At 30.9% G+C, this 27,248-nt stretch overlaps 1 protein-coding gene across 1 annotated transcript; it reads left to right on the top strand.

Moving 5' to 3' along the window:
- Positions 1-12,272: 12,272 nt before the first annotated feature.
- On the top strand, positions 12,273-27,248 carry LOC105338240 (aromatic-L-amino-acid decarboxylase). The gene is made up of 17 exons (XM_066085905.1): positions 12,273-12,405; positions 13,847-13,942; positions 16,347-16,395; positions 18,438-18,610; positions 18,824-18,937; positions 19,252-19,374; positions 19,830-19,964; positions 20,703-20,846; positions 21,381-21,447; positions 21,725-21,887; positions 22,228-22,298; positions 23,586-23,605; positions 23,969-24,067; positions 24,219-24,320; positions 24,422-24,598; positions 25,821-25,912; positions 26,531-27,248. The coding sequence occupies exons 3-17, from the start codon at positions 16,368-16,370 to the stop codon at positions 27,147-27,149; spliced, it is 2,127 nt and encodes a 708-aa protein (XP_065941977.1). The 5' UTR covers positions 12,273-12,405; positions 13,847-13,942; positions 16,347-16,367; the 3' UTR covers positions 27,150-27,248.

The raw sequence follows: 27,248 nt of genomic DNA on the forward strand, positions 1-27,248 counted from the left end.
AGAAATCACTATCCCTCAAACGTTTTCAACACATTGACTGGAAGCGCCATCTATGCAGACTTCTGGATTCCCGCCACTTTTCAAGTTTGCAAATGTGCAAAGTGTAGTTCTTTAGTGTATGAAAATTGTTGGAAATAATTGAAAATGTACCACTAAATTGGGATTTCTATGTATTTTACCATAAAGGTTGTGATCGCCGCATCAATACCCCCAAAATTAAACCAAAAAATGTAAAAACCCACGTGCATGTACTTAAAAAAAAAATAATTTAATTTATTGAAGAAAACGAAACTAATCAAAAATATAATTTAACCAGATAAACTTCTTTAGGACTGTGTTATTTTTTTTTATTTTTATTTATTTTTTTTTGAGACAGGCGTGCTACCTAACAATGCCTATCACTCGATACCGAGGTCAGCACATCGGATAGGAAGAAGAAGAAAAATCCATGTGTTTTCCTGGGAGTTGACGAGGGATTCTTTTTTTGCCGGATTCCGAAGAGTATTTTTTTTTTTATTATTATTTAAGGTAATTTTGCAGAAGTAGAGTTTAATAAACTTGAATATCCGGGGGAGGGGGCGGGGGTCCGGAACGGATCTTGGTAAATTTATCATGGTTTGCTTCATCAAGTTGTTGTGTTGTATTTTCTTGTTATAATGATACCCCCCCCCCCCCCCAAGCCTACACCGGCCAAGCATGCTGTCAATACCGATGCTGTACGTTACTGTTATATATCAAATTATCAAAATAGCAGGCACGTAGCATCAAGAAGTGGCCCCCCCCCCCACACACACTTTTTTGCGCAGCAAAGATTTTTCTTAAATTTACACACAAAATATTGAATTAACATGGAGTTCTCCCCCCCCCCCCCCCCTCCCCACCCCCAAACACACACACTTTTATGGGACCATGTAAAAAATTGAATTGAAAATAGGGAACTATATACAGTGAAATTGAAGTAAAAGGTATACTTGCCCCACCTCATCCCACCCCATCCCACCCCAACCCCACCCCCACAAAAACAATGCTACGTGCCTGAATAGAGCACACAGTATATAAATGTGCGAACCCACAAAATTTTCTCAATGGGTGTGAGGTGAACAGGGATGGGGTAATTGAAAAAAGTATTTGTAATTGAGTGTAATTAATTACATTTTTCAAAGTAATTGAAAGTAATTTGTAAAATTTGAGTCTGTCTTCAATTACAAAAAATTAAATGTATTTAAATACATTCCAAAAATATTGTGTATTTTCAATTACTTTTCAATTACATCTCAATTACTTTTTTTCCAAGTTTAAAATATAAAAAAGGTGTCTTATAATGATAAATAGATTTTATACATGTTTGGCACGGACTTTTGTTTATACAATAATTAAATGTCCCATAATGTTTCATATGTTTATACAGCATAACACACTGCCCAGGGCAATAGGTAAAGATCTAACTTTGTGGAGGTGTGAACTCCTCTAATACCCAAGAATCCCCATTGATTTTAGACTTAAGGGTGTCAAAATATCTCATTCTTGTGAATTATAGCAATTATTATTTATATACTGATATGCTGTACTGTCGAAAGTTGTACTTTCTGAAAAAACATAGTTTTAATATGTGATTAAAAATTAATTCACTATAGAGAAAATATTTTTAAGAACCAAAAATGAACTCTATGGTACTTAATGAATTTAATGTAAAAGAATTTTTTTCTAGAAATTTTCAAGAAATCTGATCTGAACTGAACTATACAACCTTTAAAAACATAACCGTACATAAAGCTCTGTATATCTTAATGCTGTTAATATATGTATAAGTTCTCAAGATTTAAAGAAATAAAACTAAAGTATTTGAAATGTAATTAATTACATTTATCAAAGTAATTGAGAGTAATTAATTACATTTTAAAAAATCAATGTAATTGTAATTGCAAGTAATTGATAAAATTGTCAATGTATTTGAAAGTAATTAATTACTTTTCAAAGTAATTGACCCCAACTCTGGAGGTGAAGTATATTTTTTGCTTGCCCGGGAAGGGGGGAGGGGAGAGTGGCCGGGGAGATTGAAAGACCAATTTATCATGTGAATTGAAAAATGAATTTCCAAGGGGTTGCTTGAAATTGATACTAAATGATTGTAACAACTTTTAATTTCGTTTTGATAATGGCTGTTTCGTAATTTCGGATCGAGCTAGTGCCTTTAATACAAGTTCTGTTAATATGAGTACAAGTTTTATTATCACGACTTATTGTGATATTTACAGCAGACGTGAACGTTTGTCTGATTAAAATGCTGTTGAATCTATTTGATCATTAAACAGAGAGGCACCAACATATCCTCCTAATATAAGGAGGCCGGGGCCAACTTTTAGGTACATGTAGGTCCTAATTTTCGTTTTCCCATCAGTATTGAATAGGGGGCCAACATATGTCCCAGCTTCTAAATTTCATTCCGTTTTGCACAGTTTTGTAGATTTTTTGATTTTGATAATTAACTCATGCGGCGGATCCAGGTAGAGTTTTTGGCCTTATATATTTTGCATTTGTTTGACGTATGGGGCCTCTTTCTATAACTATAATATGACCTAACACTTTTTTGTTTATGTTTAAAAACTTTGTGAATAGATGTAAATCCTTTTTGAATCTAAAAACTAAAATATAACTTTAAAATTTTGCATTTTAAATTTACATTATAACCTCCAACTGAATAGGAAAAAAGCTAGTTGGTTACTTGGAGGAAGTAATTGAGGAACTGAAGAAAAGAATTTAAAAAATCAAGTTCAGGGGCTGATGGGGTCACATGCTTTTATAATTATGAATAGTAGTACCTGTGGTGAAAATAATGCAACACTGTAAGTCAAATAATGAATTTACATAATTTCATTGAAATTTAAGTGTATGAAAACAAAAAGAGATCGCCTTTCATCCATGCTGATGATTATTCAATGTCGTTCATTTTCCTGTTGTGCAGATCGAGTTGTGTCTCTTTTTACTGGACATGTAAGTACTAGTATGCAATGGCAGCTTCGTGCAATTTTTTAAAATTACTGTTAATTAATTAAGATATTTAGTACAAAGAATCGTTATTTTGATGCATTTATCTTGCTATGATCATTTCAGAGATAGGCCATAAAGTTTTATTTTCAATTAATTTTTTTACAATTCGAGAGTACTTTAGATATGATATTTGAGAGTGATAAAATTTAAGGAATATTATTTCTAGTATCATGCAGTAATGTAGTGTTAAAATCCTACATCGCTCTAAAAAATGCTTAAAAGAACTAAGAAAAAAAAATGAAAATGTACCCCCCCCCCCCAAAAAAAAAAATACAAACAAACAAAGAAATTATGCAGTTTATTTATTCACAAATTGCTCAATATTTGTTACATTCTTAAATACATGTATGAAGTAAATAGAAATGTATACACGTGTCATGTTGTAAATTCTAAATTTACTGAGTGGATGTACAATTTAAATAAAAAAAAATTACAACATGACAACTTGTAAATTTTGTTTATTCATCCTTCCAGTAAATTCATAATTTACAACATGACACATGTCTGACTGTCTGATTGGTCTGTGTAATCACGGGGCCGTTCTAATCATGATCGTTCAACACCCTGAAATATAAAGAGTATATCAATATTATAGGCACCATTAATTATAAGATATTTTAGAACAGTTTTAGGCAGAATGTGTTTAACATTGTCGTATAAATGAAGAAAAAAAACAACAACATATACTAGAGCTAAATTTCTCAATAGGTGTCACAAATCGTAATATAGATGTATCGAATAACAATTTATAAATTATATTGAAATAATATAATTTTTTTTAAATTTTACATATTTTGTACACGCATATTTAAGAAATGAACTCAATGTCTACCCAAGTTATACTCGTATAACCTGGGTTGGGGCAATTTACGCTTTATAATCCGCGTAAATTGCTCCAACCCAGGTTATACGAGTATAACTTGGGTAGATATTGAGTTCATTCCTTATAATTTAATTTTCTGGAATTTGCTGTACAAATTGAGTCCGTTTTACTTTTAAAAATGATATAAATCTGTTCAAAATTCAAACGTAACGTCAAGTGAATTAGTACGTTGGTGCATTGTGACGTGTCTTGTGACGTGCAAACCAGGTTATACAAATTTAACTAAATTTTTCTATCCAATCAAATGCCGCGTTACAACCAGAATTAAATTATTTAAGAAATGAACTCAATGTCTACCCAAGTTATACGAGTATAACCTGGGTTGGGGCAATTTACGCTTTATAATCCGCGAAGCGGATTATAAAAAAAGCGTAAATTGCTCCAACCCAGGTTATACTCGTATAACTTGGGTAGATATTGAGTTCATTCCTTATAATTTAATTTTCTGTAATTTGCTGTACAAATTGAGTCCGTTTACTTTTAAAAATTATATTAATCTGTTCAAAATTCAAACGTAACGTCAAGCGGATTAGTACGTTTTTGACGATTGTGCATTGTGACGTGTCTTGTGACGTGCAAACCAGGTTATACAAATTTAACTTAATTTTTCTATCCAATCAAATGCCGCGTTACAACCAGAATTAAATTATTCAATAACATTTCCTTATCAACAAATCGAACGCATAAATGAATACAAATGATTACAAAGACGAGCAGCGTAAACCATTTACATGTAGGATTTCGTTAATCAGATATTCGACTAATCATGATTGATCGTGGCTAAACTGCAGCCTTCCTCGCTCTTTGCAAAAATTATCTATCGGAAATATTTTACATATATTCATGTACTTATGTAGTTGCATTTAAAACTATGATAAATTATTAAAAAATTATAATTTACCACAGAAGCATTGCCTCTTAAATGAAAAGAAGTGAAATGAATGATGCATTTTGATCTTTTCTTAAGATATAAAAAAATAGCAAAAGGAATTTTAAGTTCACCGGTGATAAAAAAGGTAAGGTACCGATCAGGCACAACTTAACAGAGAGTAAACTCCAACTTAACCCTGGGTTTACTGTCGGTGTTTACTCCGGGTTTACTAGAGTGGACACAGAGTAAACCCCAAGTAAACCCAGAGTGGACAAAGAGAGTAAACCCCGATCAGAAGTATACCCCTGAAAGCAAATGCTACACGTATATTCGGAATATACAAGGGACAGGAATTACATGCAGTAAGATGGTAAGATAAAAGACTGGTCTGCTTCCACTTCACTGCATACAGTTGACCCCAAAAGCAAATCTTGAGTAAACCCAAAGTAAACCCAAAGAGGACGGGAGAATTCAAAAAGCAGACCCAGAGTCAACCCCAAGTAAACCCCAAAAGTAAACCCGGGGTTTAGTTGTGGTTTAGTCTGGTGTTAGGTTGGGTCTGATCGGTACTGTATTTTCCAACAACATGCTAAAAACGATCTTCTTCCGTAATTTATGCTTTCCATATTGAAATTAAATGTTTCCTAGACTTCATGCAACAGATAAATCTGTACGTTTATGCTAATAGATTAATATGTAATAATTTTTTTCGTTCAATAGCCAAGGTTATTTAACAGAGAACAAATTCATTGTCTTCATTGAGTTCAAAAGGGCTTTGCTATTGCGAAATTCGAACAGTGTCGTTTTTATCATGTTAGCATAAACAATACGATAAAAGTCCTTCATATTTGGTCTCGTGTAGAATTCATTTCATTTTGCAAAATACCACTTCCCCTATTTCCTCTGGTACAAGCACCTGTTACTCAGCGGTATGTCTTAATTTACTCAAGACAACATTTTCCATAAAGCGGAAAATTACGCAACAAAAGGGGGCGCATGAAAAAGCTATGAATATCTGAATAATAACGAAGCGCATTGCTACATAAATACACAAGTCATAAAAGGTAAATATTCAATTCAAAGTATCATGATTTATGTATGGTAAATTATTATGTCTAATATTTGTCAGCGTTAATATTTCTGTCGTTGGGATTTTCAAATTTGCGTTGAAAGAATTTCAATATATCATAAATATATAAACAAACCTTCGGCAATTATTTGCACCAAAAAGAAAGATAAAATCGATATACACCGAAAAAAATAGCTAAAGGCAGACATAATTTTTCCAGGGGGAGGAAGTCTAAGGAATAATTGTGTTTGCCCGGGGGGGGGGGGTGTCTTATATAGGTAAATTTACACTGTGAATCGAATAAATTTTAATTTTCCGGCGGTAAGTGGGTGGGTTCAGAAGAACCCCTCTCCCACTCTAGAGACAACAATAGTTGTGGTATCTTTCCGTCTCACTGACTATGTTTTACTACGCCTCCCTTGATGGCACCATATTTAAAAAGCTAAAAATTCAGCGATTGTCCTTGAAAATGCTGTATGTTCTCTTCTGAAATAGGCATCATATAAACTAACAAGCTTGCATACTGAGAGAAATTCAATTTCTATTGTATGGTATAAGCTCACAATTTTCAGTATTAAAATAAACTTTATAAATGCAAAAATATAATTTAAGAACTAACCAGCTTTGTAAAAATATCGTTAGAATTTGACGCGGAATTACAACTTCCAATATAGCGCAAAAAAGAGGAGTATAAACCAAACCTTTTCAACATCTTTCCTAAATAAAACTCGATACTTTGGTCCAGAATTTAGGACACAGTTGTTGTATTTAGGTTGTTGCCTTATGTTACATGTACCGCCTTTATATATGTATAGAATATTCTCCATATAGGAACTCCAACACACGCACCATCAACGAATATGAACAAAGATGTAATGTCGTTTAAAATAGTCATTTTTTAAAATTGTTACGTCCATAATCAAGGTTGATGCCCTTATGGCCCATGCATGTACAAACGTCTCATGTATAAACATAGGATAGTGTGGATATCGGATTTCCAATATCAACAAATATAAATATCGAGGTTAGTAGATCGTTTCAAGTTTATGGCCCATGCATGTACAAATGTCTCATGTATAAAAATAGGATAGTGTAGATATCGGATTTCCAATATCAACAAATATAAATATCGAGGTTAGTAGATCGTTTCAAGTTTATGGCCCATGCATGTACAAATGTCTCATGTATAAAAATAGGATAGTGTAGATATCGGATTTCCAATATCAACAAATATAAATATCCAGGTTAGATCGTTTCAAGTTTGTCAAGTATATAAAATCAGTTATTCCCTTTTAGACAAAGGCTTGTAGATTTTCAGAATCATAAAAAATAACTACGCTTCTTGTGATTTTTTGAGAAAATATATTTTTTATGCTATTTAAATAATAGTTCAATTGCAAATATGAATAAAATAACTTTTTTGGTAGGCACGAGTACTTTGCATGGTAAAGGTTTTTTGTATTTGTTTTTCATAAAAATAATACTTATAGAAAGTGCTATAATGTGTACTTCAAATACCATTCAATTGGATTAAAGAAAAATTTTGCATAGATATGTTTAATATTATGTTAGTAAATATTATGCAATATTTGAAAACCTCATTTTAAAACAAATATTTTAATTGCATGCTCAGAATACGGTACAGCACGGCACGACATATTTTATGAAAATAGTTTAAACAACTAAAATGTGATTTAAAGGAAGAAAAATTAAGCCTAGAATAAAAAAAGTGTTTTTTAAAATTCTAATAATGCATTTCTAATGCATTTGTTAATTCAGGGAAAGCATAATACGTTTAAGCTTTTTTTCGAAATATTTAAAACATAAATAGAAATCAATGAGAGTAATGAACGTCATTCTAAGAATTGACTGACGATATATAATCAGGTAAAAAAAGACTTCTCATGACAGGATTTAATGCAGGTATAAAATCAAAATATGTGCATGTAAAATTCCAAATCAATCAGAGAATATTCTTATGTTTATCACACAAAAAACCCCTCGTAATACTATTTTAATCGAACTTTGCTCTCAAAATATGTTTTACTGTTCGTCCCTTATGATAGTCGATGATAGAATTTTTGAAATAAAAAAAAAACAATAAATTGAAAATGGTGAAAAAAGTCATTATTGATCTTCTATATAAGATCGCGACAAATATTGAACATGAATAAAATAAATCCAACTTATTTCAGGTGTCTAATTCCTAGAGACTAATTTTAGAATCAAAGTTTATTTACACAGAATATTCTATGTAGAAAAAAAACCCCACTAGATAGCGGGTACAATGTAGAATCAAATACATTAGTTTTGAAGTAAATAAATACATGTTCTAATATAACCGATGGCCAATACGCTAAAAAACAGACATTCACATAATTTGTTGACAGCATGTTTCATGAAATATAAAGCTTCATTATGGTCCACAATAATATTTTCATACAAATTTGATATATTTTGACTGAAACTGAATTCACAATAATGCCATCTGTCGAAGGAAAGTGATACTAGAGGATTTACGAAAAAAAAGAATATTTATATTTTTGGTGATTTAGATGTATAAATGGCACAACAGGTAGGGAACTTTTGAAAACATGATTATCGTTATCGAATGTCAATGCAATTTTAGTCTGCCTTACCTGTCTGACAGGTGAAGTAAAAGCAAAATCTATCTATTGCTGAACTATCAAATCACACAAATAAAGAACGAGTATGACAAGTGTTTGAAATAAATAACGTGTTCAGTAAAGGTCATTAAGTTACTTAGTTTTAAGTGAAAAGACCACACAATGTTAACGTATAAAATACAACAGTCTATCGAAATTAGCATATTTTGTACTAATGTACACTGAATATAAAATACATATCCTTAATTGATAGCCTACATTTTGAGTTCATTATCTAGACATTTTTACCAAGTCAATTTATTAAGATGTTTGTTGAATAGCAGTTTAAGCAAACAATTTTTCAAATCCCATTAATTCTGTATTTAACGTTTATTCTGGTTTTAAACAAAATAACATGTAGAACATGCAATTCTATCCTTGAACATCAACTAAACAGAAATGTAAAAAAAGAAAACAAATGAAAAACAACCATTTAGGATGATAGTATTAACAACTGATAAGAATGCACAAAGGGAAATCGGAAGGAAATGTTTCAACAATTTTTTTTACAGAAAGAGCAACACTTCGCACCTTCAAAAATGTTAACAAATAAGGTCTAATCGAGAAAAAATAATTCCATTTTTCCTCATCCTTCGACGATAAGTTTTACAATCTTTTACTCGTCTGTCTTAAATTTTTTTTTTGAAAATCTGTTTTAATTATGTCAACTGTCACAAAAGCATGCTTCTGTTAATTAAATATTTTACGTCTTTCAAATTAAGATACAATGCTGATCGACTTTGATAAACTTTGATTGGTTGTGATTCACCAATCAGGAAAAAATCGTCAAAATCAGATTGAATCATCGAAGAATTTGTGAAACTAAAACATTTCTTTGACTAAAAGAGCAATTCCACAAGTTGGTTCAGGAAACAATTGTTAGAATTTTGATTTATATTTTTGGGGAAAAGTGTTCACCATCACAAAAGAAACACATTTCAGTACAAGTGAGAAATTAACCAATTAGAATTAAAATCGGTAATGTGTCAACACTGTTCATTGTAGAGTAGTAAGGAACCAGTTAGTAAATCATTTATTAAAGTGACATGTGTTTCAATGTACATTGTACACAAATTTCAATATGAATATAACAAACTGATTATTATTTTCACGAAGGCCCATCTAACCGATTTGTCAGTAATTAAATATAAACACATATCTCATGGTGAATGTTTGATTTTTTTAAAAGCTTTAAATAAGAATTGAGCACACTGTTTGGAAAATTACAAAGATGTGTTTTTAAATAAATTGTTATCTATAAAATTTAGGAATAGCTTCGTACATTGTTCTATAATGGACAGTTTAAAAGAAAGAGCAGTTCAGTTTCAATTTGATTAATACCGGATGCCGACTACGATTATTTGGACAACCCAAGTGTATTACTCATATTCAATGTTTAATATGTTCAATTCAGTTCTTTTTGTTATATCCACTAGTATCTTATAAGCGATCTGATTTACGTAATTATTTAGAACTTTATATTTTTACTTTGCATCTTGCATACCTAAACTATGCATGTACGTATTCCATAATTGCGATAAATTGAATGTATTATTATATAGTAAATAGATGTTGTAATTCAAATATCTGGGCGTAAATAGACCTTATATTGTAAATAACCGATGCGATGGTTTATTAAACATACATAAATCAGCTTTCCCAAAAATAAATTTGTACTTTTCAAGATGAGTTTCTTTAATTAAACGTTTGACCTACGTATAATCATGAAATGTCTATGAATTATACAAAGATTTGGAAATTTAAATATAACTCTGACAATGATCCGCTTTAATATCAAACAGTTTATTTTCAATTTTCCCCGTTATGTTATGCATTCGAAATCTAATGTTGCATTAAATGAAACATCAAACTATTTCAATTTTGATAAAAATATTATTGTTGCTTAATATTTACCAAAACTATAAGCATTGCGACCCCCCCCCCCCCCCCCCTCTTTTTTTTATTTTTACCAAAGATCAAAACATAAGGATTCTTTATTATACAGAAGGTAGAATTGATATGCATTAATATTCATATCGATTGACAAAGACATAATTAAATAGGGATTGAAATGCATTAATAACTTATTAATAAATGTTCATATATCATTTCATGGATTATCAAATCCATATCTTTACTACTGTAAAAATCATACGGGAAGGCATCATTTAAAACACAATTCCTAAAATTATATATATCAGAAGATTTAATGTATGAAGACTTTAATTCACTCCCGTGTCTCTAACTTTAATTCGAATAAAAGAAACAAAACTAGATCTGAACATTGTATTATCATTCATTTTTATTTGTTTTTAATTTAGTGTAAATGCACAATTATCGATGAAATATTTTAAAAAATACATCATTTAGTTTTTAAAATTAATATGCTTATTGATATAAGAAACAAAATTAAAAGGGCAAAATGAATCCATATGATAGAATTTTTATATTTTTTCCCCTTCTAAATTATGAAGTTATGTTATCTCAATACGTATAAATATTTGGTAATATTTAACTTTAAACAATTATGTTATTCAAATATTGGCTCTGAGCGTTCAAGCTACAGAATTTGAACATTTAGCTTTAATCAATACTAAATAAATTCATTCTTATTAAACAAATGAAATTGATTGCAGATATGAATAACTCAACGAAATCATCAAAATTACAACACGAAGGCGCAACGTTTATCAACTATATAAACCACATGCATATCTAGAAGATGTCCTCTTCAAAAGTTTTGTTTAAAAGTTCAAAGGTTTTAGATATGATTCATTACCTAAGAAGAACATAACCGAAATATAATATAAATGAATAAATGATAAATGACAATAACAAACTGTCAACCATCTAAAAATCCATAAAGTGAAATATAAATTCAATTTAAATGATTTAAATGAAGAGGATTGGCAAAAGGGGGAAGTTTAAATGTTGCAACAGAACCTTGATAGCGTTATACTCAATTTATAAATCAAAACTTTAATAACTTAAAACCAAAAAAATTGTAAAATATACCTTTTGTCTTTCCGACTTGTGTTTATCCATCCCCAGCGCAAATAATTTTTGATTAACTGATTCTTTTTTTTTTTAAATTAAAGATGCATTTCAGTCGTTCTTGATATTATTCATATGCAGGACATATGAAACCGTATAACCGTTGAAACAACATAACGATGTAAGAAACCACTTGTTGGATGCACGAAAGAAATAAATTCTAAATAAAATGGAACCTTAAATCTTTAGACTAAACGTACATTAGATTGTATCATTCAATGAAGATACCAGCCTTGAAAAGTTCAACTAGTGCTATTAGTGTTTTGTTTTTAGTGCTAGATGTAGTTTAAGAATTTAAACTGCGTATAAAACAGGATGATGCACTAAATATAAGTAATGCCAAGGTACGCAAAGTTTTGATGAACCCATCTATTAAGGTAGGTGGCGTAGTAATATCAAAATGTTGAGAAAAGGGTAACGATAGTACGGATGACGACAACTTCAATGAATTACTACGCCCATTCATAAATCCTAATCCTAACCCACCGCATGATCTTACTTACGTCCCTTAATCTTCTGGGTTAACGACATCACACTTCCGGTGCTTCAAATTACATCGTGTGTTTTGTATAGTTTTGGATGTAAATATCGCGTGAGGAGTCTGCGTGAGCAAAACGTTTGTCAAAATCGACGTGTTGTGTTGATGCTCTTTTAAATGATTAGTGTAAAGATTCTTTGTTTAAATATTCAGAGACGAGAAGACTATTGATTCATAGGCCGATACTTAACTGTCTTCACGACTTCGTCTTCTTCACTTCATCAGTTTCCCGCCAAGTCAGCGTTTGTAACTGAGAGTAATCGCAACACACTTCAGGTAAACATCTTTAATTTTTACTTAAACAGTTTTTCAATTATTACATAATGTTTTAAAATTTATTTTATAAATTTTAAGCTTTGTAGAGTTTTTACTTGCATTTCCAAAATGAATGTTAAACACTCGAAAAAAGGCATACAATACACGGTAACAAATAATAAGGATTTATATAATTTTCAATAATTTTACTTATTCGTTAATTGAAAACTTGCCTTCATACCAATGTCTAAAATTTGTCATAGGTATCTCTCGTAGAAATTTATGTTATTTCGAACTATCGCCCGACCAGATATTTGTCAAGTAAACAATTAACCCCTTGGGTTACGACAGTTTTGAATGCCTTGATCAGATTCAAATGTGATTGACTGATTGGCACAAGGAGCATATCTATCACACGAATACCGTTCAGTTCCTTCATTTTTGTATACAAGGGTTAATAAAACAGAAATATTTTTGGATAAAAGGAAGTCATATCTGAAAACTTTCTAATTGAAGTTAAATGCACCGAAATGCAATAAATATTTATTATAACTAACGGATTTTGATATATCAATCTAAATTCAAAGTTCCTTTAGTCATTTGAGAGTCCTTTCTAAATGTTCGAGGAATTAGAAGTGAGCAATATTTATTTCTTCAACCATCCCAATGGGCATATCTAAGTTTTTCAGTTTTATTATAAAAATCACTTCTCAGAAATAATCAAATTGAAAAAAAAATTAAATTCTAAATCAAATTCTAAATTTTCATTTGATGTGGGTTTAAATATCATTACCACGATGAATCGTTTATTGTTATTGAGATTTCACAAACAAAACATTAATCCCTTTGATGAAAGTCTAACTGTTCTTAAAGTTACATAAATCATTTTCACCAAAGGAAAGGCTCTAACACTTGGCATACACCAGTCGTATTTATAAATACCCATTTGTTTTTTAGAAGAACAAGTGCCATCAAATAAGACAATATTTTTTAAAGAAATTTAATATATTGAATTTCACGTCCAGTTTTCATCAAAGTCCAATTAAAAAAAACCTGCCTTAATTTGAAAGGGAAAAGAAATCTCTAAGATCACAATTTTTATATATTTCAAAACTTAAACAAAACACACACTATCCGAATTGTCATCTTAGTAACAGACTTTATTTCATGACTTAATTAAAAGTCTTATAGTTTCATGTATATTTTACATAATCGAAAGCTCATTTCCGCCAAATGCGACCTTTTAACACCTTCCTTGTAAGAATAAAAACCTATGACCTTTAAAATAGATTTTTCATATAATTGTAATTTCTACATTAAAGGGAAGTGTGTCAATTGTAAAGGAAATGCTCCATGTGACAAATAACTTTCTTTTTTTTTTTGTTCAAGAAGAAATATTCGTATATAAAACGTGCCTTCTACGACCGTATTCTAAGTTTCAAAAATATCTTTGCAACTACAGCCAACGAGTGTGCAATCGCTACAGTTGTGGACAGAGTTCTTTGAGCATCGAGTTCGCATTAAATAATTGATTTGGGATTCTTCGAGGGATTAAGAGGTAATACTTTCTTACTTTACATTTATCTATTGTGGTTTAACTGAGAAACATAATAACACAGTCAATTTATTTCGAAAGATTTCTTATTTAATCTGATATATTTAAAGTTTTGAAATACATTTTAATGTTTATGAACCATTTTTAAGTTTCTCACTTCATCTGATTATAACGATTATGTTTCGAACAGATCACTTTTTGAAAGATTTTTTGTATTCAATCTAATACAATAAAAGTTTTTGAAAATAAATTTCACCGTTTATCGAACTTATTTAAGTTTTCACTTCATCTGAGTTTACTTTCACATTAAACTCATTTTTGAATAATAGAAAATTATATACGCTTCGTTTTTTACAAAATTATTTTGCTTTTCCCTTCGGAAATACGGTTCTTTAACAAGTATGTATTTTCTCTTTTAATTAATCACACATTTGTTTGAAATTTTTATATATTTTGTTTCAAATGATCCTTTATATGAAATTGAATGTTTTTGCAAAGGTAAACCTTTTCTCTATTCTGGAAATTTTAAGAGGACCTTTTGATAAAGAAATTTCACATCTCATAGCAATGTATAAGATATAAAAGTTATGATATTAAATCTAAAATATTATGTTATATTTATAAAAAAAATATTAAATTGAATTCCATTTAATTTAAGTACAACTTGCGCTTTTTTATCTCAAAAATATTTCACTTTCCAAACAAGATTATCAAAATTATACTCATCTATTTTTCAGATCATAGTTCCTTCTTTTGATAAAATAAAATGTTCATATTTTTAAAAATCTGTTAATATATTGCAATTAATAAACGCATTCCGAAAATCTAGGTCTACGAAGTTGTATAATGTCACAAGTAATGTACACTTTTTATATAAAATTACTTTTACTTATATATCATTTTGTTTATTCTTTCTTTCTTTCTTATTATGTAATGTTCGTAGACAAAAATCGTTACACTTCGTATTGACGTAGAGTAGACTTAAATATTTTCCAGAAATTGTTACGATATTTAAAATTAATCTTTAGGAATGTCGTTGGGGAGTATTTCATTAAGATCTGTCAGTAAAAAGTGCACAATCACATTAAATCATAATGGTAGCTTATATCTATTATGTAAGCAGTAGTTTAAGTCACCGTGATTTCTTGTAAATTGTGTTTACCGTTTTAAATTGTCTATATAAATCATATATCAAAAATACGTTATAAAGTAATTACTATATCGACTAAAATAGTCATTTATGTAAAGGTCGTTCTTCTTGGGCGATGCGCATAATAAGGCAAATAATGCTTTTTGCCAAATTTTTCAATTTCGAAAACAGAAGTACGTTAATGTTACTACAGTGAACTTTGTCGTCCTGAAAATGTGATGGACAAGACTGTATTATATATATACTCAAAGTAATTTCGTTTGTCAGAGTCATAAATTTTGAAAAATGTGTTTAGACTTTATGCATTAGCTTCATATTTGATAAAAAAAATACATAATTTTATTGTGAACGATGAATGTTTTATTTGTTTTGAATATTTATTTGTATTCGAGAAAAATACTGTTGAACTAAAGGGGGGGGGGGGGTTAAAATAATCTTTTTTGTATATTCGGCAATCATTTAATAGTTGATAAAAATTACCTTATTTTTTCCCTGAAAATTACAATGAATATAATACCATATGCACAACAAGAGTTTCTCAATATATTGTAAAACATTGTTAAATTGGCATAGAAAAAAGTGCAACTCATGTTAAATAATTACTTGGCTTATCTCAAATAATATTTTTGAATTAATTATTGAAACACCTCACTGATAAAATATAATTTATAAAATGAATGGCAGTAAAAAAATATGTTCAATTGTTCTAATACATTAGTCGTATGATCTTTTTAAGCTGTAAAAGTAAGTTCATGTTAACTCATGTCTAACACATTAAAAAAATTTCGTATATGGTGAAGGTCCTTTAACGATTACTGCGTTATTTCTCTTTTTCAGGACCAAAAAAAAATCATTGAAATTTTACAAAAGTGATCAGGTTACTCTGGTGACGACAGCGTCTATAGGTTAAATGATATTTAAAAAACAAAATTTAACAAAAGAGAAAAAAAAATTTCCAAAGAAATTAATTTCTTTTGAAAATACGTCTTTCACTTTTGTTGAATATTCATAAAAATCTCATTGAACCTAGAGATGCTTTCGTAACCTGATTCTGTTCACTAAATTCTGATGTTTAGATTTTGGTATCTACCGACTATCTGAGATTAATAATGCACACAGAGGCGTTCCTCATATATCAAAATGATTGGATGTTATGTTTTAGAGGCTCATCCAAGAGTGTTATTTCATTTTCAGATTATCACGTGATTGATTCACACAAACGTAGTTAACACATTGTATTTTATTTAACACTTGTAGGACAAAGCTCGACATAACGCAATGGACTTTGAAGAATACAGACTCAGAGGTATTTTTTTTTTACAAACCAACCTTTTGAAATTTATTTTTATACTTATTAAAGCTAATTTACTTTAAAGCACTTCACTCACCTAGCCTTATAATTTTAAAAAACACCACATTACAAGATATCGATTTGAATATTTATTAAACTGTTTTTATCTATCAATATTGTTGCATATTGTCATGGCTGAATGGTTAAGATATCAAACACATGAACCCCTGATCATTAGTTCGAATCTGCCTGAGGCATTTGTTCATGATTACTGAATATATTTTTTAAAAAGAGAATATTTTTCGCCCAATTGCAAGTACTTTGCCTATTTGACTTTTTATTCAACTTGCTTTTTATCATAATAAAGTTATTATCTACTAATTTGACAAACTATTTCAAAGTGTAGTGAGCAATCTTAATATTCAATCATGTCTGATAAATGCATGGTACAAGTAACTGTTACAAGGGCCATCCTTCAAAGGGAGGACTTTTTATGCAGGACTTTATTTCTCGTACCATTGATCGACCAGTTTTGTCTAAATATTCATTTGGCGACTGGTTTAATATGGTAAATTACATAACCTTCTTTACCTTATAGTCTGTTTTTTTTACGTATAAGTTTAATAAATCATGACAAAGATCATGCGCTTTAAAGTATGTGTCAAATTTTATCGTTACTATTAATAGAAAATGAATGCTTTTCATTCATTCTAAAGGTATTCCGATCTTTATAACTATTTTAACATGTAAAATTATTAAACCTATAATAAGTTTGTTGTTTTGAGATATAATGAGATCAAAAAATGCCCATTGTCATGAAAATAAAAAATACGCTTTTTTAATACATCTTATTTATGTTCTTGTCATGTAGAACACTGTTCATCGTTTACATCAATTTTATTTTCAATTGAGAAGAAGAAACTACGTTAAGAAGACTGTGTATAAAAATCCAATATTTCATTCACACAACCATTTACTAACATTGTTACCATTCTACCTGCTTATCGATTGCATTTTTTCTCGGAAAAAGCTCGTGCAATCACCGAGACCACTTCCTTTTTGAGACTTAATTTTGGCATTCCAACATTTTATATAGGCATCCCGTAAAGGTAAAACTATCAAATGCTTAAGGATACCCTATCAAAGGGACACACTAAATTGAATGTAATTTAGAGATAAGAGCTGATAAAGCTTGTTACAATTCTTAGATCGCCGTTTCTACTGGTTTCAATGTGTAATTTTGCATAGAATCCCCATAGAGGGGGACCAATTATAGCATGAATGTTTTTTTTTTCATTGGTTTTTATGCCGTTTTTTTATTGTTGCCCTTCCGGATACGGGTCGGATATTGATAATAAAGATTTAATTTCCTTCTGCTATCCTAATATTTCTACTTTTATTTATCGTAGTCTAGGAATTCTAATCAGACCTGTGATTTTATATTTCTATATTGAGCCAAAAATAAAATATCTATATGTTTGTCGTGTATTTTGCAGCTGCTCTTAACATGAGGTTATTTGCTAAAACCATTATTTTACTTCATTAATTTTGCATAGAGTCTAAAAAATATTATCTAATACGTTCCGATGAACATTTCATTCCAATGAAAGACAGTCATTTCTCAATGTCAAATGAATTTTCAATGGGAACATTAATTGCCGGAATTGGTTTGAACCTTGCAACCCGAGATTCTATTTTCAGGAAAACTTGTCAATATTCAATACGGATGATTGCTTTAATCAATACAGACACTTCTCAATGAGATTAGCTTTATTTTCGACAATCTTTTGAACAGTTTAAGATACTAATTTCATTGACAACGTGATTTCCACTTTTTTTTCTTTGCCAAAAAATACACAGGTGTCTGCTTAAAAATAGGTAAACGCTTCGATAATTTTCTATGACATCATCAACTTTTGGTAAATTATAGTGTTATAGTGATATTTTATTTCAAACAAGGTATAAGAAATTATAACACAATGTTGGGCAATACTTGTCATAGTATTTTTAATGAAAATATAAAAAATATTTTATATATATTTTACACTTCTTTGAAGGAAAAGAAATGGTTGATTTTATCGCGGAATATCTGAAGTCTATTCGGACTAGAAGGGTATTCCCAGATGTTTCTCCTGGATACATGCGCACGCTTGTACCGGAAGCTGCACCACAGGAAGGAGAGAAATGGGACGACATTTTCAGAGATATTGAGCGTGTTATTATGCCTGGAGTAAGATAGTCTGAATCATATTTCAAGTAATTCAAAATAATTGAATTAAAACAAAGTGTTAAAAACACAAAGAGACACACGATAAAATCAATGTGCTTTCATTGATTTCGGTTTTTGTTATCAATGTAAGTTGCAAATTTTTGTAAATATAATACAATATACAGACAAAAAGGCGCTGGATGTAGTTTTATGTGAAATTTATAAATTTCCTAGGTTACCCATTGGCAGAGTCCGTATATGCACGCCTACTTTCCCGCTCTGAATTCGTTTCCTTCCCTGCTTGGAGACATGTTGGCTGATGCTATCGGATGTCTTGGATTCACTTGGGTGAGTAAATTATAACATAGATAATAATATAATACTACTACTTTTGCGATATATGCGCCGCATTTTCTCTTAGAAAAGACTCTGTTTGCATGTTTGCATTGCTGATTTTGTGTATGGGCCTTAACAGATTCTTTTTAGTATTTGTTATCCGTGTTTACCCATCAGCCTGTTAGCATCACAAGAAATTTCACTTTCAAAATAAAACCAAGCAAAATAATCTTACAAATTAGTTTTCGAACATCTATAAATATTTTCGACGTTTCTATCGTATGAGAACTGGTATATTATGTATTATCCTCTATTATCTGCTCTAGGCTTCTAGCCCAGCGTGTACAGAACTGGAGACAATAGTCATGGACTGGTTGGGGAAGATGATTGGCTTACCGAGTGAATTTCTGCACAGCAATAAAGAAACAAAAGGAGGAGGTGTCATTCAGGTCTGTTACTGTCTGTCCGCTGTTTCTGTATATGTAAGGATGTAGTTTCCTGCGCGGATCAAACATTTCTATCATGGGAGGGGAGATAGGTTCGAGGGATAATTTTTTGGTGGAGGGGCTATTTTCAGTATCTTTACTAAATGAAAAAAAAAATGGTTTTTCAAGGGGTTAGGACCGCTAATCACTAGACCCGCCCATATGTTTGTTAACGCAACAATTGCTATCTGTTTTGAATATCAAATGTTAAACAATCTTGCGGTTTCATAAAAATGTATCATTCAAAAGTTTTAAGAATTCCTACCGATAAATATTTAACCAAAAGACCGATGCAGATATTCTTTGATATCATAAAGTGCAATTACCATTGTAGATTTCTAACAAATACCTTTGGTCTTATTGCAAAAACCACACTAATACACCTATTGATGTAGATTGTATACTCTATAATATTGTAGCTGACAGCCTCGGACTGTACTTTTATCACGATGTTAGCAGCAAGAACAGAAGTGTTTCAGAAACACCGGAAGTTAGATCCGGACGTGGATGAAGCCCATATCAACGCCAGACTTGTGGCTTACTGTTCGGATCAGGTAAGCACTTTCATTAAATGTCTTCTAAGAGGTAATAAAATTTACTTTTGTTGTTATTGTTGAACTTTAATTTGAAAGAACAATAATTGTATAGCTACTCTAGTAAAACAATTTTATTCTGGGTTTTTTTATTCAGGTATTACCAAAATTTATACTACCGAGTCCTAAAATCGTTTTCTTTATGCAATAGCAATACGTGATAAGAAATACAATACAAGATCATTAAATATGATGATATTCATATAGATCAAAACCAAAGTAAAATATCTGAAAAGGGTGTTGAAAATAAAACCATGTTTCAAAGTCCATTTTCAACTGAAATTGATAAATATTTATTGACATAGATATCGCAATCATATAACAACGGAAACATGCAGCATCTTTTATATATCAAATGTTTTCCATCTTTTATTGTTATAATCATTTAAAACTCTTGTCATTTTAATCATTTGATATATAATGACTGATTTTGCTTCGCTCCAGCGAAAATTAGTTTACAACGTGTTCATATGGGTACCGTGTTCATATATTGTTATTCTTTCACAATCTAGTTTCTTAAAAAAAAAATTCATCAAATTAAAGAAAAACCTCAGCTCATATATTACACGCCATAAGGTTTCCTCCAATTTTTCTAGACATATTTATCGCCAAAATGAAAGATATATTTCTATTTCAAATCCCAAACTGACAAAAGCTGACAGTTTAATGAGTTATTAATATTCATATGTATTAACGCAGGCGCACTCATCTGTAGAGAAGGCAGGTCTTATATCATTGGTCAAAATGCGTTACCTGACTACGGATGATGATCTGAGTATGCGCGGACACACCCTCCAAGAAGCCATCTCGCGTGATAAGGAAGATGGCCTGATTCCATTTTATGTAAGCATTAATAACTAAAAGTGTTTGGGGTTTTTTTTTTGGAAGTTAAACAGTGGATTTTTAAAAATGAACCTTTATCGAATGACATGCTATGATTTAGATTAATGCATAATTATAATTTACCACATTTTAACTAGCCTCATATTTATTGTATATATGAAAACTTATTATCGATAACATTTCTAATCTATTTAAAGCTGCATTTGATAAATATACTATAAAAAGATGCATAACTTTTCTGGTACCGTAACAGTTTCCTCTTGTTAAACGTAGTATATATTACTATTGTTTGGTTTTGTCTTTAACATATAACTCTGTTTACTTCTCTGGAAATATTCACCATCTCAACCTGCTTTACGAATAATAACTAACTTTAGTTGTTATCAGATATTTACATTTTAGACATTTATCCTGATTAAAAAAACACCAAAACGATCGAATCTAAATCATTTAACTGAAAGAATTATGGCAGTTTTAAAGGTAGTCCTTAACTGTGGCTTGTTTCAAAGATTATTTTTGAATTTTGTTTTATAGGTTTGTGCAACTTTAGGAACTACAGGGGCATGCGCATTTGACAATATTAAAGAGCTCGGACTTATATGCAAGTTTCGTTTTAATTGTGTAATTTTTTGGTCCTCTTTGTTTTACTTGATTATTCGTAAAAAATAGCAATATTTAAATGCAACCCGACAAAGCATCTCTATTTGGTTTCATGACAATTTTTCTTGTACTCTACATTGTTTTTACTATCTTATGCTTAATGTAAAAAAGGTGGTATTAGAACGCAACACTTCAACGCTGCTCTTAGCGGACTTTAAAAGTTTAGATTTTACTTTGCTAAGAAAGGTCGAGTTATTGTAGTGAATTTGTTTTTACAGGTGAGAAAGAGGGACTTTGGATGCACATCGACGCCGCCTACGCAGGAACAGCCTTCATTTGTCCTGAATATCGATCCTATATTGAAGGAATCGAACACGCCAACTCGTTTGCCTTCAACCCATCCAAGTGGATGATGGTGCATTTCGATTGCTCCGCCATGTGGTAATAGCAATCAATATTTTTCTTACCAAAAAACAGAGTCAAAGTCAAATCAAGTTTTGTTTAAATTTAAATAAAAGAATGTTATAACTTTGAAAAGTTGAACTCCTCAATATTTTCTTACAAATCGTAAGTAAATCTGTTCAGCATACATTAATCTAAGTTAGCAACTTGACAAAAAAGAAAATGAGAATTAAAAGACCCTAGATTGTTAGCAAAGTACCAAATTTAATTTTGATTACTAGTAATGTATAAGGCTTCTTTCAAGGCTAAAAACATTGTGTTGAACACCTGCAAAATATTGATACTATTACTAAGTCATACTTATTTGTTTCGCGAACAGGGTGAAGGACTGTCGAACTTTGCACAGAACATTTAATGTGGATCCACTCTATCTAAAACACGAAAATTCAGGTTTGAACTATTTATTTATCACGTCAACCTTACTAAGCAATGTAAACCAAAGATGGGACAAATTTGTATCAATGGATCAAATAAAGTCGAATTCACCTGCATGTACTCTAATATGTAAAGCGTACAAACATGAAATAAAGAAATGTCAATGATTCGTCTCAATTTATTGAAACAGAAAAATGATTAATATTAAAATGTTTCAGTAGTCGTGGACATTTTAAGACTGTATTGGTCTCCTTAAAAGGAGAGTTCTATATAAAATTTTGGAAAATACCAAAAGTTAAAAGGTGAAATAAATGGTGTCTTCTTTACTTAATTATAGTTTATTGCGAAACAAATCATATCTTAAAATTTTAGGCAGATATGATGGTTAAGTTGTTGATTAACCAGCCTCCTAAATGGAGAAGAATTTGTCAGTTTTCGAACTATAAGTTTGTTTCAGACAGTTGTCCGAGTAAATAAATTATAAGCTGATGAACTTTACAAGGACTTTGAAAGATACAAATATAAACACAATTCAATTAATCATTCTTATGGGAAAACACAAAGTATCCGATATCAAATTAGCACAATAAAGGGCTTGTATTTGTTAAGGTGTTGCAGTTTAGATAGTAAAGTAGTAAGCGGATTTGGTTACAAGAGCAAGAACTCAGGAGCGATTTGTCGGTTGAACGCCGGGGCTAATGTGTCTCGCTCATCAGGCCGCTAGTGTTTACAGCGTGATGGATGGAATCTGTCACTGGTATCGCTCTATCAGTGCTCTCAGCCTCGTTATCACTGTCAACAGATCACCGTCCCGCACTTAATTCTATTCCCGCGAAGAGTGGACAATTAATTCGATATTTGAGGATCGGATTTTATTTCACGTCAAATAAAAAAGGGACCGGTTTTTATGTTCTTAGTGATAGAGACTTTAATGTGAAGGTTTAAACTATTTAGGACAAAAGTAAGAGTAACATATTTTACGACTTTTTCTTTGTTGTTTAGAATAAGTCCAAAACTAATTAAATTTTTTTAAATTTTTTAAATAAATCAGAATTAATAAAACACTACTATTCAAAGAAAAATTAATAATTTTACAGTGAATAACACAAATTAAACACCATTTTTTAAATATCAAAGTTATAATGCTAAAACTGAAATCAGTATCGATATAGATTGTTATTTAATGTGCCAGGATTGTTTTATTTACAGCAATCAATGAAAAAAGTAGAGCTTACATCATGTCATCTCTGATTAAAATAACTTGATTATATGGAATTTAAACAGTTATTTTTTTTCTCTTAGGAGCTGCAATAGATTATATGGTAAGATAGCGATCTATTTTTTTTACTCTGCATTAGATTCATCACCTTTTAATGTGCCATTAATTACGTTTTCAAATAAATGTTGTCAACAAACAATAAAGACGTTTTGTAAGCATGCAAAGACATTTTGTGTAAAAGACTGTAACTATTTAAAGAAACACACCCACTTGGTTGACAGTTCACATGCTGTTATTGTTCGATAAACTTTTTATTGTTAAGCGACATTTTGCAAAACAATATTATGTATGAACTTTCATTATATTATTTTTTATCATAGCATACAATAACATGTAAAATTTCTTTAAATTATATTTATACTGAAAAAAAATAAAACAAATCGATGTATATATCTTCTATGTTTAGCACTGGCAAATTCCCTTGAGTAGACGGTTCCGCGCACTGAAACTTTGGTTTGTGATCCGCTCCTTTGGTACTGAAGGATTACAAAAGCATGTTAGAGAGGTAAGTCAGAAGAATTTTCAATGAAACTTTACGTCAAATAAATGTGATCAAATTATGTCAGAATAATTGGAAAAATTTGCCTCACTGGGTATTGTATACATGTATGAAGGAAATATTTGGACTTATCACTAATAGAATGTTACCATTGCAGGGAGTTCGTTTAGCAAGCAAATTTGAAGACCTTCTTAGAAAAGATCAAAGGTTTGAAATCCCTGCTTCCAGAGTTTTAGGGATGGTGGTGTTTCGGTTGTGGGTAAGAAAACAATCGCTTTAGTAAAAATGATAACCCAAAACATATCAAACAATATTTTTGATATTTTTAGGAAATAAATCAACATATGTTTTAATGTTCAGGGAGAAAATGAAATGACAGAAACACTTTTGAAGAGATTGAATAAATCTGGAAAAGTTCACATGGTACCAGCGTCTTTAAAGGGCAAATACGTCATAAGATTTACCGTGACGTCACAATATACTACGGATCAAGACATTGAGCGCGACTGGAAAATTATTTCAGATACTGCAACAAAGGTGAGTTTGACCCCTGTAACTAAAATTTGACCTAAGTTTAACTGCATGTATACGGACTTTAAAATTGTCATTTGTTCCGATAAAAAAATCGTTTGAAATCAAGGTAGTAAATCTTCCTCTTTCCTCAATCAATTTCATACGAGTTCATAAGAAACGCACGGATGTGTGTGTTGGGGGGAGGGGGTTATCATACAATATTACATATAAAAAAATGCTTTAAGTAACAAATGTGCACTTGTCAAAAAAGTACTATCATTCATCTTTACTCAATGAGAATTTGCAATTGGTTGAATAATCAAAGTACTGAAGTACTGACGGGAGTTGATTTTATCGATTATCATTTATTTCAAAATCAACTTATCTTGCGTGGCAATTAGTTTTTAGTCTGTATTTAAATTACGCACTGTCTTATAATATGAATTTTAATTGGACTTTTCAGCCAAGAATTTAGAGAAACTCCATATGAATCATGTTGTGTATTATTTAAAGATAGATTTTAAACTATGTATTAGTAAATGAAACAATTCTAAAAATTGTATGGATCCAAGCACTATTGATTTTGAACTCCAGTCTCGTTCAACCAGACGCTCAGCTGTCTCCGTTAATCTCCGTTAAGCAAGAGAGCCTCTCTGTTTGTCGGAGATGTACGGAGAGAGCCAAACGTTTGGTTGAACGAGACTATATTTAACTCTGGCGTAGAAATACAGGAGACTACAAAAATATCTAAATTGTTCGTATTATATAAAATCTGACAATTTTCAATGTGTTTACAGATAAGTTACCTTGAAAAACAACTCTTCAGCATACATTACACCGAATTTTTTTATTATATTCAAGAACTAAGACTTGTCAGCGGTGATGATTTGTGCTAAGGTCCAAACACTGTTTCCCTTTCGGTTTGCAAGAGTAACTGCATAGGAGAGTTGATTAAAATCAACTCCCCAAAACTAAATGTGCACCGGCATATTATTATTGTTCGGGAAACTATTCATCTGGTATTTTAATAGACTGTGTATTCACCTTTGCCCTAAAATTAAAATTCCGATGGCTGACTTTCTTAGCTTTTTAAAAAGTTAACTTTGTAATTTATATTAAGTTTTACGTCGAAATTTATGTATGTACGTATATGACAAACTTCACAGATCAACCCCCAAAAATGATTCAAGCAACGGGAGATAACTCCTACTAATTCTCTGTATTGAAAACCCTCTGTCCTCTTTAGGTATTACACGATACAGAGTCTGAGGAGGATGAGGCATACAGCGATGAGGAGGTATCAAGTCCAGAAGTAGAGGAAGAGAAACAGTTTGTGAGGTAAACATATCCAGCATTTGCGCATAAATATACCCATTAAGCTAATTTGTGCTTTGAGTGTCTTATAATTTTGCTTTTTTGTTTTTCATGTTATAGAGAAGATTTTGATAACCCTTGTCGATGTTGTACTCGTAACCTCTCTACAAAATCATCCTTGCTCGCCTCACTCACTCTCCCGGCTGCTTTTGATAGAATGCAGGTCATAAGGTCAACATCGTCTTCCTAATGTGCGCGAAAAAATCCATATAACTGTTTTTAAATGAAAAGTATGTATTTATAGATATCATTCCTAAAGAATATTCCAACGTTTCTTTTTAATAAGTGTCAATTTATTAATAAAAAATATATTTTCACATTTTTTTGTTTTGGTGCTTTAATTTATCGCACAAAATGTTAATTAACAATTTTTTTAATAGAATTCAACACTTGCTTTAATAACAGATGAACAAAAAGATCTATAAGCAAATTCAATGTAAATGTGGCTTGGCATGCTTTGATTTTAGAGTAGTTAAGATTTAATGCATCCCTATCTTCTTTGTAAAACAATATCTATGTAAAGGTTGTTTTAGTGAAAAAATAAACACAGGATATGTTTATATCGCCCTCTTTATTTTATAGAGTTCCTTCCATTAAGAAGAAAGAATATGGAATGAGTCTTCTTTTAAGCAACGTCCCAATGTCACCAAAGTTAATTAACGGGAGTTTTGCCGCTTTATTTGATGATAGCGAGGCTATGGAAGAGGTAGCCAAGCAGATATCAGCAGAAAACGCGGAACACCTTATTCCTATGTCACCTAGGAAACGCAAACTAAGAGACCAATCAAAACATCAAAGTTTTGATCAGACAACAATGGCCGATCGTTGTCTAAGCAACTCCTACAAACATCAAGGGTCGCTTGATTCAAAACTTGACGAGATCGTAAACAGTTCAGCGTATTTAGAAACTCGTATGAATGGAATGCAGATGGATGACGTGTTCGAAGCCGAAGAGGAACGTCCAATCGATGATACGGAAGACGAAAACTGTCCAATGAAATGTAAGGATGATGTATCGTACAATGAAGGGAGTACACAAACCGAAACTGGACAAAGAAGGGTCGACAGAACTCCTAACGGCCAAACACAATCTATGTCTCAACGCAAGAACCCAAACATTAGACTGAGAATACCGGAAGTAAACATTCCAAGCATGCGCAACGTGTGTCCACATTGTGGGAATCGGTTCAGTTTTTCTTAAAGTAATATGACTTTTCGAAAAAAAATTAGCAGATTTAAAGTTTTGTTTTAGCGGTTATGTTTACATTTAGATATTATGGTTATTTAAGTATGATTGGCT

This window comes from Magallana gigas, chromosome 1 (assembly GCF_963853765.1).
Source record: "Magallana gigas chromosome 1, xbMagGiga1.1, whole genome shotgun sequence".
Classification (NCBI taxonomy): domain Eukaryota; kingdom Metazoa; phylum Mollusca; class Bivalvia; order Ostreida; family Ostreidae; genus Magallana; species Magallana gigas.